The sequence below is a fragment of the Pteropus medius genome, unplaced genomic scaffold (genome assembly GCF_902729225.1).
Source record: "Pteropus medius unplaced genomic scaffold, Ma_sr-lr_union100, whole genome shotgun sequence".
Lineage (NCBI taxonomy): Eukaryota > Metazoa > Chordata > Mammalia > Chiroptera > Pteropodidae > Pteropus > Pteropus medius.
This window is the reverse complement of record NW_024340849.1, coordinates 18,069,336-18,087,083: the sequence shown is the minus strand read 5'-3', so window position 1 is coordinate 18,087,083 and position 17,748 is coordinate 18,069,336. Positions and strand designations below refer to the sequence as shown.

Genomic DNA, 17,748 nt, shown 5'->3' with positions numbered 1-17,748 from the left:
ATTGGATCCAAGGACAAATCTAGCAGTAGAGGCTTATATGTCACCTTGAGCTGAGGAGAAAGGGTGGGGGGTGGTAGTAGTTTGGGACTTCAAAGGGCAGGATGGTGGGAAAGCAAACAAATATCTGCTGGGCCATCTTTAACAAGGGGACACAGAGAGGACTTTCACGAAGTGTGCATTTCTAGGTCCCTCCCTGTCTATTACACCTAGTTTATATTAAACTATAGTTACCAATGATGACAGCTCCTTTTTGAGAGCAGTGCCTTTTAAACTCTCAGGAGTCTACAGCCATGCCACCCTGAACAAGCCCCATCCCCTCTGATCTCAGAAGCTAAGCAGGTTCGGGCCTGGTTAGTACTTGGATGGGAGACCACCTAGGAAGACCAGGTACTGTAGGTTTAAAAAATAAATAAATAAAAAATAAGGGATTGTAAACTGACAATCCTTGCAATCTGTGAGGTCAACCAAGAGTCGCCTCGCCTAAAAAAAATAAATAAATAAAATAAACTCTCAGGAATATTGCAAATACAAGGGGCTTCTTTGGATATGACTTTTCTCCACTGTTCACTTTGGTGTGAATTCTTGGCTGATTTAGTCGCTGGATGACAAATGTACCTGCCCTGTCCTTGAGAAAGGAAGTCAACTCACTTCGAAGCTCTTCAGGGAAACACAGTCTGTATGAGAATTGAGATCAGGTTGCAGATCCCCTAATAACCAATGATAAAATTAATAGATTCATATCAAAAGGGGAGCAGAGATCCTGTAATGTGGAGATCATCATCCCACAGTAGTACTTGCTACGAGAGTCCTTTCAGAATGAGGAGAATTGTTATTAACTCTTAAGAGGTTTATAGTGCCACTCTAACTAAACTACACGTTTTGTGTTATAGATGTGCAGCTGATTTTCAGACCAAAGTACAGGACATTATGTTTATCACTGTTTAATTTTATTAAATTTTGCCCTTTGGGAAATATAAACAAATATAGGCTGGGTGCAAGGACAACTAAATTTAATGGTGACAGTTTGGGGACAGGAGCAGATTAAAGCGAGAGCCCTGGGGAATGTCACCCAAACTCCACCTCCAGATGATGCTGCTTCAGATGTTTTTGCATAGATGCTCTTAAGAATTCATAGTGTCCAATATTTTGCAGAAACCCAGATATACCACCTGCTGTAAACTCCTGTTTCCCAGCCCAGGATGCCTACTAAGAAAAGAAATGGGGTTAGGGTTTTCATGCAGGTCCTATGACCACTTTTCCCTTTACACTCGATGGCCACAAACGATGATCTTAATCATCTAAACTGACATCAAACTCAGCCTGTTTCTAGTTTTTGGCACCCTTCCCCTTCTCCGAGATCCTCTGAAGTTATGGCCTGGGCTGATCTCTCCTGTTCATGGGTCCTCCTATTTCTCCAGGATGCAGCCTCCCTAGAATGGGAGGCTCAAGCACTTGGACCAGCTTGTCACTCATGCTCTTAACTCATCACTGATTATCTGGTTTGTTTTGCCCTTTGCAGTCTGAGGGAGAAAACAAGCACACGAGGAAGGAGTTAGGAGTCTATTTGTTCGATGTCATTCCCAGCACATCATTCTCAGTTTCAGGCAGCTTATGGAAATAATTTTTGCAGCATCCCTCCCTGATACCCATTTTCCACAAGAAATACAGAATTATATCAGACTCTCAAAAAAGCCTTGTGAGGTTGATGAAGTTTGTCTCCTGTATTAGCTCTCACTTCTCCCACGGCTGCCACTCTTTCTAGTGCCCAGTCTCTACAGGTTTTCTATTCCATCTCTGGGGATACTTCTTGGCACACCTGGAAGCTAAATGAACAGAGGGGTCTTTGGTAATAAAACTAGAGGCAGAGTAGGAAACAGAAGTTCTTTTTAGCATTATAATGTCCAGGAAATAAGTTGGCAGGGGGTTAACACTGGCAGGATGAAAGATCGGATTGTTTACCCATCTCTCTCCTTGAGGTCAGATCATGATTAGGGTCTGTCTCTTCTCCCCTCCATTCTTCTTCTCTCCCCACTGCTGGATCCCACTGAGCAGTAAAATTGGATGAAACTAAATGATTGACACCAGACACTGACAACCTACCGCAAGAAGGCATGGGGGGTCTGGAGTGGACTGGGGATGATGGGGACTGTGGGAGAAACAAAGGAATTAAAAATGGCTCAGAGGCTGTGGGAAAGGAGGTAAGAGAGAAACAGGGAGGATTCCAGGACCAGATGTTTCTCTAACCCCACGCGAAGGGAAGGTCACTTGGGGTACCTGAGAATCTAGAGAAAAGACACTGAATTGATTGAGCAGTCTGGAAGGTCAAGTTGAACAGAATGGATAATTCTCATCCCTTAAATTCCCCTGCCCTGGAAATGCTGTGTTGTAACAGGACACTGAAATGAGGAGCGAAAGACTGCTCATACATAGTTCTTCTGGGATCCTGAGTATGCTTGGCTGGCTCAGAATAGGACTCCTTGGCAATGGCTGCATCATCCCTACTCCCATTGCCCCACCCTGCTCCTGTGATAAGGAGCAAAGAGCATGAAGCGCACCTGGGTACATTCTTTCTCTGGCAGGCTGTCAACTCATTCTTACTAAGGTGCCAACTGGTTAGTGAGGTGTTTTCTGGAAGATCTAATTGCATTCCAAAATATTAAGTCTACAAATATGTATTCGCCCCCCGCCATACACACGGACTGTGATTGGTACTGGGACTAGAGCATTCAACAACACAGTACCTGCCTGGATGGGTATCATATTTTAGTGGGGGAGTCAAACAGTGAGCAATTGATCACAGAAATTATAAAAGTAAGATGTACATAAAAGAGGAGCCCTGGACATTTAGGCCTCACAGGGGAACTTATGTGAGCCTGGGAGGGCCAGGAAGACTTCCTTTAGGAAGTGACATTTCATCTAAGCTCTGAAAATGAGTATGACTGAGTAAGTACAAAGAAGGAAGGACACAGAGTGTTCTAAAAAGAGATGAGCGTGTATAGGATTGCCCTGAGGCAGAGAGAAACAGAGAGAAGCTTCTGTGACGGAAGTGTAGTGAGTCAGTGGGGAGGCTGGAGAGAAGCCAGGTCACACAGGGCCTTACAGACCATTTCAACACTTGAAGATTTTATTCTAAGAGCGATGGGAAGCCAATTAAAGGCTTTGCATGGAGGAGTGAAATAATTAGATTTGCATTTTAAAAATGCAACTGGATTGAAGATGGAAAATAGACTAAAAAGGGTCAAGAGAGCGTGCGGTGGGTGAGACCAGTTGGGAGTCTGTTCTAATAGTACGGATAAGCAGTGGTGGCGTATTGACTGAAGGTGGTGGCAGTGACTATGAAGAGAAGCAAACAGATTTGAAAGCCATTTAGGAGGTTAAAAATGTGGACATGGAAACTAATTGGACATGGTGTAAGGGAGCTGTCCAAAATAGCATGGGGAAATGTCCTCTGCTGATGGAGGATGATGGAGGGAGAGAATACGGGAAGAAATCGGGGTCATGTTTTGGAAATTTTGCATTTGGGGGATGTTGGAAAAAACACTGTACTTAATGGGACAATCTGAACATGCCAACAAGACCCATGGCAAATGCCATCCAGAAAGAGGCCTCCAATTACAGACCAGCTCATATAATGAACTTAGCAGACCTGGAATTACTGAGTCCTGGGTCTAAAAGTAAAAGAGAATTTGCTGGGGAAAGTTGCAAAATGACTTCATTAAATAAACTATAAAGCAAAGCTCCAGCATACTGCTTAAGTATCTATTTTGCAGTGAGTCATATTTTTTTAGATAAAATTCACATAAGATAAAAACCATCATTTTAACCATTTAAAAATGTACAACACAGCCATTTCTAGTATGTTCACAGTATGCACGACCATTGCCATTATCTGATTCCAGAGCATTTCATCATCCCTAGAAGAAGCCCTGCACTCATTAAGCAGTCTCTCCCTATTTCTTCTTCCCCGTGTTTGTTTACACGCTCTGTAATTTTTTTGTTGAAAACCAAACATTTTGAATGCTATCATGTGCCAACTCTGGAAGTCAGATTTTCCTTCCTCCGCAGGGTTTGTTGTTTATACTCACGGTTTCTATTTGTTTAGTGACTTTTTTGAACTTATTTTAAAAAATCTGTATTCTTTGTCGTTTGTGCCTACTGAAGTCTCTCTTTGGTTAGCTTAATAGTCAGCTAGTGATTTAAGAGAGTTCCTGAAAAGCCTAGCACCGAAATCGGAAAAATATTTACGTCTTTGCAGATCATGTGTGTGTGTGTGTGTGTGTGTGTGTGTGTGTGTGTGTGTGTGTGTGTTAGGGCGTGCCATCAACACTCAGCTGGGCAATTTACAACTCTGCCTTAGCCTTCTCTTCCTGCTTGCACAGCCTGAAGGTCAGCCAGAGGTAAAAGGTTTGAGGCTTCACTGATCTTTTCTGAGCATACATCCTATCCTGGGCTTGTGCAAAGTCTTCTAGATTCCTGGGAATGCGTAGGAGCTTTTCAAAGCCTTTATTCCTAAAGCCTCTCACTCCTCATCATTTCCTCCCAATTTTTTTGTGTGTCTATTGTGCGCCCCAGCTGTGATCCTTTGCTCTGGCAGAGTGGCTAATACATTTGCCTTTAAATGTTTCTAACAAATGCCCCTGAGGTCACTGCCTCTCCACTCTGTGAGAGACAAACTAGAAGCAAGCCCTTTATGTCAGTTTGGGGAGCCACCAGACAGGACAAAGCAAACAACCACAATTCTTTGAGCACAAGTTCTGCTCTATTTCCTCCAGCGCCAGGAATCCACACCAGCAATACAGGTTCCATCTTCAAGACTGCTGTGGATCCAGGGAAGTAGGGGCGGGACCAGGATAAAATGCCACGAGGATTTCCTCCTGAGATTCAACCTCTTTTTTTTCTTTTTGGTTAAGCATTTATCTGGTGGCTATAAACCTTGGACTCATTTCCAGAGTTCCAAGAAAATTGATTTTGACAGTTTTTGCCAGTTTATTCACTGTGTTTAGAGAGGGATGGTCTCTTGGAGTTCCCTACTCCACCATTTCACAGGCATCTTAACAGCGTGTCTTTGCCTATAAGAATTATAGCCTTTGAGTGTTGGCAGATTTTGTAATGGTTGATGAGAAATACAAAGACAAAGAAGCTAAATATTGTCATTAGCTTCTTCAGGACTAGCAATGTCCACGTGGTGTAACTAGGGGACAGGAGAGGAGTAGATCCACTGAGTACGGACACAACGAGTGGGGTGAAGAGGAGGAAGATAGGAAGGTCCAATTTGACCACATATTTCCTCTCACTTCTCCCTCACATTATCCACGTTAATAAATAATGGCGATTAAGTATTATGTGGCTAACTCTGTGCTAGATGCTGTTTAGGAGTCAAAGGAAAGAGCAAACTACCTCTGTACCCCTAGGAAATATTTATTTTTGCTGATGAGATGGCATTTATTTGCCTTAAACAGTTCTGGAATAAATGCAGGGGAGGTGGACATAGGTTGCTGTAACGTGATTAGCATTAGAATTTGTAAGGACTTCTTTAGGATTTATTAAGGACTGGACCTATGCTGTCCAAATGAGAGCTACCAGCTGCATGGGGCTTTTAAAATTTAAACTTGGACTAGTTAAAATAAAATAAAAATTTAAGTTCATTTTTTCAAGTACACTAGACACATTTCAGGTGTTCAGTTGCTACCTGTGGTTAGTGGCTACTGTATTGAACAGCACAGCTATCAATGCAGAAAGTTCTGTTGGACAGTCCTGGGCTGGGGTGTGAAAAATCAACTCAGTATGCAATTTACTCCTTTTGAGAAACTTAAAACTCCTTGATCAAAATCATATACTGCAGCCAGAAACATCAGAAAGTTAGCATTAAATGTATGCTTCTCTAGGTCAAGATTATGTCTTTACACCTTTGTGACATGGACTCCTTGAAGGTCTTCCTCAAATTCTGCATGAGAGACGGAGGCGTCACCTGGGAAAGAACCCCTCTGAGCGTGAAGGCTATCAAAGGGAAGGGGCGATTCTGGGCTTTCCAAGAGTCTGTCCCACAGATGTGTCACCCTAAATTGCATGAATTTACAGTGCTCCTCCACAGCCAGGCAGCCATGATGCTGCCACAGATGTAACAAGAGCAGTCACCTGGGTACCAGTAATGAGGGGGTCTTACCTCCTCTTCCAATCTGATGTGATATGATAGTATGTGCTCTGTGCAGATGAGGATTAGTTGTCCATCTGCTGAACATTGTTTTCAGTCCACATTAAAGTTCTCTGATCTGAGTCTTGCCATGAGGGATATTTGCTGTCTCTTACCTGTTTCTTGGTCAAAGGGGCTTTGGGCCGTGGTGGGAGGCCTTGACACACCCCACTGGGCTAAATTATTCAACATACCTCTTCTTATCTTTGCAGATGAGGAAACTGGAGCCCAAGAAAGGGGACAAACCAAATATGCAAAGAAAAGAGAATAACATCCTGGTGACTAAACATCAGGTTTGCTTCCGAGCTTCCTGGCAGGCTGATCTACAAGGGAAACGTGATGGGCTGTATAGACTTCATTTTTGAAAATTAAAAATGCCTACTAGTTCTTCAGGTGTATGTCTTCCCAGTGCCAACCCTGCAGTCACAACTCTATTTCTTTTTATTCATAGCAAATTTCACTTTTTTAAAAAATAAGGTTTCCTGATTATAAAAATAATAAATGCTAATAAACATAGAGGAAAACAAAAATTTAAGAGGTTCTCCTATAACTTTTGATATTTTTATGTATTTCTTTCCTGCCTTTCTCTTTGCATATAAATAATATGTTATACACAACAAATTTATAACTATTTTTATAGCCTGTTTTTTTAAATTGATCCATTATGAATATTATTCAATGCCATTAAAACATTTTTTCCAAAATATTATGTTTATTCGTTGGAACAGTATTTCATCATGAATAGATACCATAATTTATTTAACAATTTCCCTGTTGTTTGATATTTACATTGTTGCCAACATTTCTCTATTATAGATAAAGCTGCAATTACCATCCTTGTGCCTAAGTCTTTGTCAGTATCTCTAATTACTTCCTTTGGGTAGATTTCCAGAAGCGAAAAATGTAGGTCAAAAAGCTCAGCAACATTTGAAAGCTCTTGGTCTGTACATCGGCAAACTTCTTGAAAGAACTTTCTATATTTGATGCCTCCGTTACTTGCACTCAAGTGGTTTTAATTTGAAATAATCAATATGCCATTGTGAGATATCTTGGGTTGGCCTGCCCTGGGCCTTGGATAGTCCCCATGAGTGTGAGCTGCTCATCAAACCATGGGTCACTTTTATAAGTATAAGCCACTGTTGATGATGAGGAGAAAAACTCAAGGTAAGCTCCACTATTAGGAGAAAAATTCAAATATATTCCAATAACAGTGAGTTGTTTGCATAAGAGGAACAGGATTTTTTAACATGTCAGAGGTGAATAAAAATGATCTCGATAAAGGAAATAAGGTAAGGCCAAAGAATCAGATCTCAATAAGTTTAAATTCCTACTACGCAGAAGATGGGAAGAAGTAGGGGAGTGAATCTTCAACTTTTTTTGATCATGACCCATAATTAAGAAAACCATTTAATGGTGTGACCTATGGTGCATGTGCACACACACATCCTAATCTCCACAGAAATATGCATCTGAAATGAAAAGTCATCAAGTGATACTCTTATCTTGTCCAATGAATTTTGGTATTTTCTATTTTATTCTATTTCGGTGTTTCGAAAATGCTGGCAAGATCTGCTAAATTGATTTCATAACGGATTATGACGTTGAAAAACAGATGACTGGGTGAGGTAAGGACAGAGCAGGGAACATGTAGTTAGAATTGCAGTTAGGTCTTATCACAGGTTTAAAGAAGAGAATGCTGGAATGGTCCAAACCAGCCAAGAAACTTCTGGGAAGTTAGCAGACTGAGAGTTTGGCTCTGCCTGTGGTAATCAGCTGAGAGTCAAGATCTGCCCAAACCACTCTATACCTGGGATGACTTGCCTTGAAAGTGCTGCAGAATTTCCGGGAAACCTCTAAGATAGAAAGCCCTTACTCGGTCATGGGGAAGAGAGGGATATTGGTGGCCAGTATCACTGAATGATGCTAGGGACGAGGGATGATGGAAAATGCCACCTTGCTACATGCTTATAATTTTTGCAGACCTTTCAGATGAAATAATTTACACAGTAGGGGCTCAACTCTTCCCTGTTTAAAATGCCAAAAAGATTTCCCATGACACTTAGGATTAAGGCCAAAATTCTTGCTATGGGCCACAAAGCCTTGCACAATTTGTGCCCTGACTCTCTCTCTCTGGCTACTCCCCCTTCCACCCACCCTGCCGTCTGGGTTGTGACATTTTCAAATGCTTCAACCTTTTCCTGGGCCCTTTCTTACACTGTTCACTCTGCTTGAGCCACTTTTCTGCTGTTCTATATACAACTTAATTTTTGCTTCCCCATGAAGCCTTTCTTGACCGCCCCCCCCAAGTGAGATTAGGTCTACCAGTTAGACCTTTCAAATCAATGAATCGCGTAAGCATGTACAGTCATGTGCTGCTTTAATGACAGGGCTCTAGTCTGAGAAATGTGTCCTCAGGCTATTTCATCCCTGTGTGAACATCATAGAATGGCTTATGCAAACCTAGATGGTCTAGCCTACTGCACACCTAGGCTGTGTGGGATAGCCTACTGCTCCTAGGCTACAAGCCTGTGCAGATGTTACTGTACAAAACAACACTAGATTAAGTCAAACACAAGAGAAAATGATGCAATCAAGAGATGTGGTAGACATGAGTTGTACGAGGCTGCTGCCAGCGTAACACAAAGTCCTGTTTTACAGCAAACTTTTTTTATAAGTCAAAGGGATACACTCTAAAATAATGATAAAAAGTATAGCATAGGAAATCATAAATAAATCAGATAGCATAAATCAGTAATATAGTTGTTTATCATCATGATCAAGTATTATGTAGTGTATATAATTGTATATGCCATATTTCGACTGGCAGTGCAGTAAGTTCGTTTACACCAACATCACCACAAACGCATGAGTAATGGGTTGCTCTACAACCTCATGATGGCTGTGACATTGCTAGGCAGTAGGAAGTTTTCAGCTCCATTATAATCTTATGGGACTACCATTGTATATGTGGTCCACCCTTGAACTAAATGTCATTATGCGGTGCATGGCAATATTTAATATATATCTTCCCACTAGCTCCATGCACAGTGTCTGATAATAAAAAATAAAAACAACTAATTTAAATGTCTCACTGGAGAATTACACTTAATTTTCTTTAATAATTTTTAGAATATCTCTTGAATTTATGCTTATATTACCTTTTTTATTGATAATATTCATTTTTTTCTTTCTTTTTTCCTTAATTAGGCTTATGAGGAATTTACATATTTTATTGCTTTTTTCAAAAAACAGCTTTTGGTTTTGTTTAAACTTTCTACTATTTCTAGCCATGTTACCACATTTTTAGTAATTTTAGTAGTTTTGTAAAAAGGAAAAAAATTACCAGTCTAAAGTTTTCAGTTGTACAATTATAGCAAGCATATCTGTCTTGTTTCTGAATATGGTCGAAATGGCTCTAGTACTTTTCTATTTTGTATGCTCTTTGCTGTGCTGTTGTGTGTTGCTAGCACTTATTGTTCCCTGAGGGGCCAGTAAAGTTGAATAAAAACCAGAAGCGTCCTGGGAGCCAACTGTGAGAAAAGTATTTTAGAAAAGACAAGTGTGATTAACTATGTCAAATGCTGTGTAGATCAAGTAAGATAAAGCCTGAGAACTGATCATTAGATTTAAAAACATGGAGGTCACTGATGACCTTGACAAGAGCAGTTTCCATGCAGAGATGACTGGACTGGGTTAGAGAGAATGGAGGAGAGAAATTGGAGATAGAAGAAGTTTTGTTTTGCTGAAGTTTGTTGTAAAGAGCAGAAAATTGGGAAAGCGGCTGGAGAGGAATGGAGTCAAGAGTTTCTGTTTTTGTTTCTTGTTTTGTTTTCTAAAGATGGGAGACATTAAACTGTATTTGAAAGCTGCTGCTTATGACCTAGCAAGGAGGAAAAACTGATGAGCGATGAGAGAGGAGAGCATTTAAAGAGCGATGTATTTGAATAAGGGAGAGGGAATGGGATCTTGCACACTAGTGGAGGGTGACTTGAGATAGAGCAGGGACAACTTACCTACAATAAGATGGAAGGCAGAATACGATAAATGGGGCCAGACGTTGGAAAGCGGGTCATTGTTGTCAACTATTGCTTTCTTTTTCTCAGTGTACTTAAAGATTTCCTAGGTGATTCTAGTGAACATGTAGGTTTGAAATCACTGGCCTATAGTTAAAACTGAGCATCCTGAGAGCCTGTTGCTTCCTTCCCCCACATCTATGCCCGTGTCTTAGATCTATCTCATTTCTCTGCTGATGAGAAAAAGGCATTTCCAGAGCTGCCTGGAGTGAAAGCGAAGATGGAGTTACTTCTAATTTCTAGACCTAGAATAATTCCATGCTTGTTTCACCTTCCCAGCCAGAGGGGGTGCACGTATGAGAACAGAGAAGAGAAAGAAAAGGGGTATGTGTGAGAGAAAATGAGATCGAGAGGGAGAGAGAGAGAGGAAGAGAAAGAGAGAGACAGAGAGACAGAGAGACAGAGAGAGATCAGACTTCTCTTAAAAGAGAGCAACCTAAGAGAGAGAGCAAGACGCCTGGCTTGGCACAAGCTTATTTATGTGCCCCTGCTGTGGTGATTCCATCTCCTAGAAGTCATGGCTCGCTGGTTCTTTAAAACATAATCAGTTCTTACCTCTGGGAGGGAGGCCACATGTAAAGTCACTGGCTTTGATGCCAAGTCCTCCTTGGAGTAGAATAGGTGGGGTGGGGAAAAACTGTGTTTAATAAGTCTAAGTTGCTTCCCCTCTTCCACCTAGACCCAAGTCAAAAATGGGTGTCGTGAGAGATGAATTTGGCCAGCACCATTGTCTTGGTCCATTTGGGCTGCTATAACAAAAATATCATAGACTGAGTGGCTTAAACAAACATTTGTTTCCCACAATTCTGGACGCTGGGAAGTCCAAGATCAGGGTGCTGGCAGATTTGATGTCTGGTGAAAACTGACTTCCTGGTTCTTAGACTACTGTCTTCAACCTGTGCCCTTTTATAAGGCACTAATCTCATTCCTAAGAGCTCTACTCTCATGATCTAATCACCGTCCAAAGGCCTCATCTCCAAATACCATTCTCCCTCCTGGGTGTTTTAGATCAGTATCTGGGTCTGTGAAACAACACCCAGGAGGGAGATTGGGAATTAGATTTCAATATATGAAATTTTGGGAGACACAAACATTCGGTCTATATCAGCAATATTTTAAAAAATACATCTTAATATCGTAAGCAAGGTAGGCATGGCACTTTCCTGCTCAATGCAGCAACTCCCTGCCTTCATGTCCTCCAGGAGCACCACAGATGTTGGTACCCCTGGCCTAGCCTCTGAGGTACAGCTTGTGATATCTAGTCATCGGCAGTGTGGAAATGCTGGTACATTTTTTCTCTCAGAAAAAAAAATAAGTCCTAAAATGACCTGGTGACCCTCTCAAACCCCGGGGCTCTGTATGGTTATTTTCTGCTGACTGATTTTACCTACGCCAGCAATTTCTTTAGGAATCTTCCCTTGGGGAAAAAAATAAGGAATGATCCATTTCCTGATAGCAGCATCCATAAGAGACCAACCCCATGTGATGTACATGTGATGGAGAGTACCTAGATAAATATCCCAGTTCCCATTCATTCTCCTGGCATTGTGTGGCAATGGACTCTGATATTAAAATGCAGATTTCACGCCCTCGTTCTACAATTTGGAGGATGGCCATTCACTATGCATGAGCCATTCACTCACGCTCATCACACAGAGAAAATTACATTTTCTCAGTTGCCAAATGGAAGAGATGAATTATCTCCCATGGACAAGAGCATTGCTCCCAAGAGCAGTTTCACAGACCCAAGATACTGATCTAAAACACCCAGGAGGGAGATTGGAGCTTTTCTGGTGTCCTCCTGGGTCAGTCTCTGCATTCCCACCACCCCACCCTCACCCTACTGGGCTTCATGTGGTGGGACATTTGACTTTCTCGCGTTTTTGAATAAAATGAGCATCCTTGGGGCTTCTTCTTCTTCCTTCCTAGAAGAGATGCTATAAAAATGAATAAATCAACACATTTCATATTTATGCATACTTGCTGAACTGATAATACTTATTTGTAAAGAAGCAAAATGTTAAAAATATTCTCTTTGGGGAAGATACATTGGAATGCCTTAAACATCCATTTGCTATCTCTAATTTAGCACGTAATCCTTAACCCACTACCTATATATATATGATTAATAGCGATTGTATCTTCGATTACAGCTAACATTATTACCTTTCATATGGCCATCACTCCTCTACCCACTTTGTGCATTTTCCAGTAGGATCCCACAATTTACGATCTTTATATTTTTGCCCATGTTACAATTAGCACAGTAATAGGATTCATACATTAATTTTTTCAAGTTATTGAGCACCTATTATGCACCTGGAATTGTTCCAGGCCCTGAATGAAGGTGGATGGGGGAATGACATAGAAATGACCATCATACACAGCAGACCCTATGAAGTGTCAAAGTGAGAGTCTCTCTCTGAATGTTTTGGGAGTTGGGAGCAGGGAGGGCTCATGGGCAGCTAAACCCACTAGTGACCCGATTATACAATATTTGGGTCATCATATTTTTCTCTGCTTAGAAAAGCGGCCCCTCAACCATTCCACCGGGGTGCACACACCTAACTAAAGTGTATCACTTTGGATTTGCTAGAAGGCACCACCTAAACACCAGGTATTACCAGGTTTCGGGGATGGTGGCTTCTCTTCCCTTTTCTCTGGCTTCCGAAGTGTTGGTCCCCTTCCGTTAGTTTTATCCCGGCCAGTGCAAGAGAGCACGGATTCACAGTCCAGGCTGCGGGCTCTGAGACCAGGGCGCGCTCAGGCCCAGTGCACGTGCGCTCTGCGCCCGCTGGATCCTCCGTCGGGTTCCCGCCTCCCGTCCGCCCAGGTCTCCCCAGGCCCGGCGCCGCCCCGCGCCGCCCCGCGCCCGCTCGGCTCCAAACCGGCCACCTGGTCCCCGTCTGCCCCTTTTCCTTCCCGCGTGCTCACCCCCGGCCGCTGCAGCAGCGGGGGTTTGACCGAGCGGGGAGGCCAGACTTCGGCCCGAGCTGAGGAGGACCCGGGTTCCCGCCGCCTCCTCCCTCCTGGACAGAGCTCGAGGGGCCCCCTCCCCCGGGCAGGAGTGAGGACGAGCTTCTAAGGTGACGGAGGACTCTGGAGAGCGTGCGCCCAGGCAGGAAGGCCAAGCTACGGCGGGACCCGGGATCCGCTCAGGTGAGGCTGACGCCGAAGGGGCTCGGTCGGGAGGGCCCGTCCACCCTGCGCGCGCCCCGCCCCGGAACCGCGCGGCGGAGCGGCGCGGAGGCTGTGGCAGGGGGAGGCGGGGCGCACGGGCCAGGCGGCAGCCCACGGCCAGTGTCCCTCTCGCCCGCCGCCGCCTTCGCCGCAGCAGGTGGGGGTCCCGCGGGCCGGGGGCGGGGCCCGGCTCGGGGCGGAGCCGCGGCGGAGGCGGCGAGCGCGGGGCGGCGCGGGCGCGGGCGCGGGCCGGAGCCGCAGCCGCAGCGGGAGCGGGATCCGCGAGCGGGGCTGTCCGGGCGCCCGCGGGAGCTCGCCGCGCGCCGGGGCTGGGACCCGCCGGGCCGAGCGCGCCGGCGCCGCGACCGCAGACAAAGGCGCCGCTCGCGCCCGGCCGCCGCGCGCTCGGCTCCGCCGCGGGTAAGTGGCTCCCCCTCCGCCGGCTTTCTTCTTCCCGCTGCCTGCTCCCCGCGGAGTTCTGCCGGCTCGGGAGAAGCCAGGGAGAAGGGGGAAAATGATGCCGCCCTGCTTTCTGAACCCCCACCTCAGCTTAAAAAAGAAAAAAATCCAAAAACAAGAAACCGAGCAAATACGAAAGTAGCGAGTTTCCTGAGCCGTGGGATGTCTCCCCGCGGGACAGCCCCGGGAGCCCCCTGTGACCCCGTGCTCGGCGGACAGCACGCCGGTGTTGTCCCTGGGTCGGGGGCTGGGATGGGAAGGTTGCCGCGGGGCTCCCCGGGAGAGTGTTTAGCGGAGGAGAATATAGGGACGGGGTGCCTCGAGGGGACCCCACCCCAAGGGACAGTTTGGCGCGTTTTGGGGCGCCGAGGGGCAGTGTGCACTGTGAGTTCATATGTGAATCTCGATTGTGGTGTCTGCCCTGTCCTCCTCTCTATCTCGTCTCGTTCCAGGGTTCATGGAGTGCCCCCCCCGCCCCCGACGGAGGCGCCCACTCTGCCCCTCCGCGGACCCAAGGCGGGGGCTCGGGGCGGGAGCCCGAGAGAGCAGGGAGGGAGGGAGCCCCGCCGCTGTCCCCGGCTGGGTAAACCCTGGCCGGAATCTGCTGGGAGGGCGGGCGGCCGCCTGCGGAGGATCGAGTTTGACATCACTGCTCGGTCCGGGCGGCTCCCCCAGCCTCTGCCCCGGGCTGCTCTGCATCAGAAAAGCCTTCGGAAGCCCGGCTGGCGTTTGCTTTTGTTCTGCCGGCAACTCTCCGGAATCTGGGGAGAAGCTGGGATGGGCGGTTGCCCCAGGCGGGGGCCATGGCGGGAGCTCCAGGTGCGGCTCCAAGGCGAAAATTGGAGGCGGTGGCCGTTTCCCGCCCCTGGGTGGGGAGTGGGTCCCGATAGCTGGTCAGTGCCGGCGAGCGGGCAGTGGGTCTGCGGCTCGCCAAAGAGCTGGGTGTCCGCCGCGGCCGCGCACTGTCACGCGCCTCCCCAGCACTCTCGAAAGCGCTGGCTACCTCGGGACGTGCATCTCCATTCAAGGATCTCTGCCTGGGATTTGATTAATGTCACCTCTGCCCGGGTTCTCTAAGGAGCGAGTGTATCTGCTACTATTCGATTTAACAGCCGTTTACAGGGAGCCCATCGTTTGCAAGGTAGCAGTCCTACGATCATTTTCATTTAAAAGATATTTATCGAACACTTACTATGTGCAAAGTAGATGTGTTACAAACTTTTCAATTTAAGAGGTATTTATTGAGTACTTACGTTCAAGAGAGCTTTGCTGTGACCTTATTTTAATAGTATTTGCTGAGCACCTACTGAGTAGTTTTTGTTTTTTGTTTTTTTTTTTCTTTTTTTCTGGAGGGTTGCCCAGTGTACTTTCAGGGCAAACAGACAAGGGTGAGCGAATAATTCTTTGGACCCTTGAGACTTCAGTTCCTTTAGTAACCTGCATTTTAACTTTTCTGGACTGCTTATGTGGTATAGGAAGAGCTTCTACATTACAGCGGGAGGGTTTGTCCAGGTGAGCAGGACAGAACAATGGAAAGGCCTGCTGGGGGACCCTTTCCAATTCAGTTTCCTTACACTGAGAAAGAAGGCAGTTCCTTTGTGCAAAGCACTGTGCTGGTATCAAAGAATCAAAGGTTAGTTAATAAGGCAAAGCCCTGCCACTCAAAGGGATGGAGAATCTGTGGTGGGGACAGAAAGATAGCAAAGGACAGTCAACTAAATCAGCAGTTGGGGAGGGTGAAGCATGAAGATAGGGCCAGCGTGGACCTTTCAACTCCCAGCTCCAAACTGGTGACAGCAATCGGAGTGAGAGTGTTTTTAACATCTTGTTGAGGTGGCTGGGGACCTAGAGGCAGAATCAAGTTGTCTGAGGGTCCTTCCTGCTAAGAGATTTGACTGTTCTTTTACTCGGATAAGCTTGAGGTCCTGAGATACACTGGAATATCCAGATTGGCAAGAAAACTGTGGGTCTTCAGTCTATTGGCAAATTTTTGAGCAGTTATAATGTTATGTATATAGGCTGTTATCAGACATATATAGTCTAAGACATGGTCTTTGTTCTAAAGGACCTCACAGAGTTATTGAGATAAACACACAAAGTGACTACACAGCATACATGAAAAGCCAGGAGCAAATTCCTCCTAGAATTTAATGTCAGAAAATAAATTCTGTCCTCATGGAATTGTACCTTTCCTTTTATCAGAGAACAAGAACTTGCTATATGTCTAGTGTGTTTATCTTTTTACCTTAGCCTCCAGCAATTCCTGGTAACTGCTTTATCCTAGCTTCTTTATACAATGATCTTTTTCTTCTAAAATTACTTCTCATCTCTCTTTTAAATTCTTTTAAAACTACACGATATTATTTTTTATAAACTTGAAAGCCCTCCTCACATCTTTTCAAGAAGTAGGCCCATTATGAAAGATACATAGGAAATACAGTAGGCAGGAGATGAATGATTTGGAGGCTCTTTACCTAAGAGAGGAAAAGCCAAGGGAGATAAAAATAAAAAATGCACAGAGAAAACATAAACTGGACTTGCAAGATGGACCAAGATGCAGACAGACAAAAAAGACAAGACTTTTCCTCCCAAATTGAGGGAAATGGTATAAAGCAAAGGTGTGAAGGAAGAAATAAAGCATCTTCAGACTGCTTCATCTGGAATAGTTGCCATTCATTCAACAATGATGGCCCTGCCCGAGCATTTTGCTATGTGTCCGTGACATTGCTAGGTGTGTGTATGTGTGTGTGTGGGACAGGGGCTTCACCCAGCACAGTTTGGGGTTCACTGTGATCCCACAGCTGGTGAGTGTCCTTGTCTCCTGTTCCAGCTGCCATTCTGGCTGCAATGATAGCGCTGCCTCCCTACCATTCTTTCAAGCATTCTTGGAGTTTTTTTCACCTGAGATGAACTTGATTGTAATCTTGAAGGACGAGAATGTGACTTTTTTTTTTTTATGCACTGTTCTCTCACTGCAGGCTCAGGTGTAGTCTGTGCAGTAGGTGACATTCGTCTGTGAAGTAGATGCCATTTGTTTCAGAACCTTGTATTGTCCGTGTCTTCACCCTTCCCCTACCTCACTGGGGCCTGTCCTCTTTTCCTCCCCACCACTTTCAGCCACTCAGAGCCTTTCATGGTACAAAAACTCTGGGGAAAAACAATCTGTCATCTTCCTCTTGAATATGAATGTAGGTCACTGTTCTCTTTTCAGGGGTAGGGGGAGGTCTTTGCACATTAAGCCTCATTATGGAATGAAAGGCTTTGTCCACCATGCGAGGACTTCAAGCATAGACAAGTGGGTGTGGGAGGTAATTGGGGAGGCAAAGTGCCTTTCCTGGTGCTCTTGAAATTATGCTACCACCTCCTCACGTAGCCACTCTTGGCAAGGGTCCTTGCAGTCCCATGACCCATGAAAGTCTGGAGCCTGTATTGCTTTTTAACATGGTGTGGTGGTTGACGTGAGATAGCAGTTTTGCATGAGCTACCTATTATCTTGGCCTTCTAGTCTTTAAAGGTTAATCGTTTTCTAGACAGAATCCTAGCATGTCCATTATTTTAAGGTTAGGATTCTCAACATGGGCACCATTGATGCTGTGGGCCGGATAATTCTTTGTCATGGGGGCTGTCTTGTGCACTGCAGAATGTTTAGTAGCATTCCCAGCCTCTACCCACTAGATGCCAGTAGCATCCCCACACGCCCTCCCTAAGTTGTGACAACCAAATGTCCCCTGGGCAGCAAAATCACAGCTGATTGAGAAACAGTGTTCTCAGGGGTATTGGTTATTACGTATTATGCTGTATAACTATCCCCACTTTTCTGACAGAGGTCTTATTTAATGTAACTTG

The 17,748-nt window shown here is 45.0% G+C and overlaps 2 protein-coding genes and 1 pseudogene across 7 annotated transcripts in view; all 3 read left to right on the top strand.

Annotated features, from left to right (window-relative positions):
- The first annotated feature begins 280 nt into the window (after positions 1 to 280).
- On the top strand, positions 281 to 399 carry LOC120590299 (uncharacterized; annotated as a pseudogene).
- A 12,727-nt stretch (positions 400 to 13,126) lies between these two features.
- Positions 13,127 to 17,748, top strand: part of MAPK4 (mitogen-activated protein kinase 4) — a 146,962-nt gene continuing 142,340 nt past the window's right edge. For 2 of the 6 annotated variants that reach the window (XM_039841571.1, XM_039841542.1), the window contains exon 1: positions 13,845 to 13,863. The gene's annotated coding sequence lies outside the window, so the exon portion shown is untranslated. Of the gene's footprint in view, positions 13,423 to 13,580; positions 13,601 to 13,844; positions 13,864 to 17,748 lie in introns of those variants that run through there. The other 4 variants (XM_039841562.1, XM_039841580.1, XM_039841534.1 and 1 more) reach the window with 4 other exon arrangements.
- The window catches only part of LOC120585245 (uncharacterized), a 32,165-nt gene continuing 28,153 nt past the window's right edge, over positions 13,737 to 17,748 (top strand). The window contains exon 1 of the mRNA XM_039841618.1: positions 13,737 to 15,043. Coding sequence (XP_039697552.1) covers positions 14,065 to 14,979 — 915 coding nt within the window. The 5' untranslated portion in view covers positions 13,737 to 14,064 and the 3' untranslated portion in view covers positions 14,980 to 15,043. The remainder of the gene's footprint in view (positions 15,044 to 17,748) is intronic.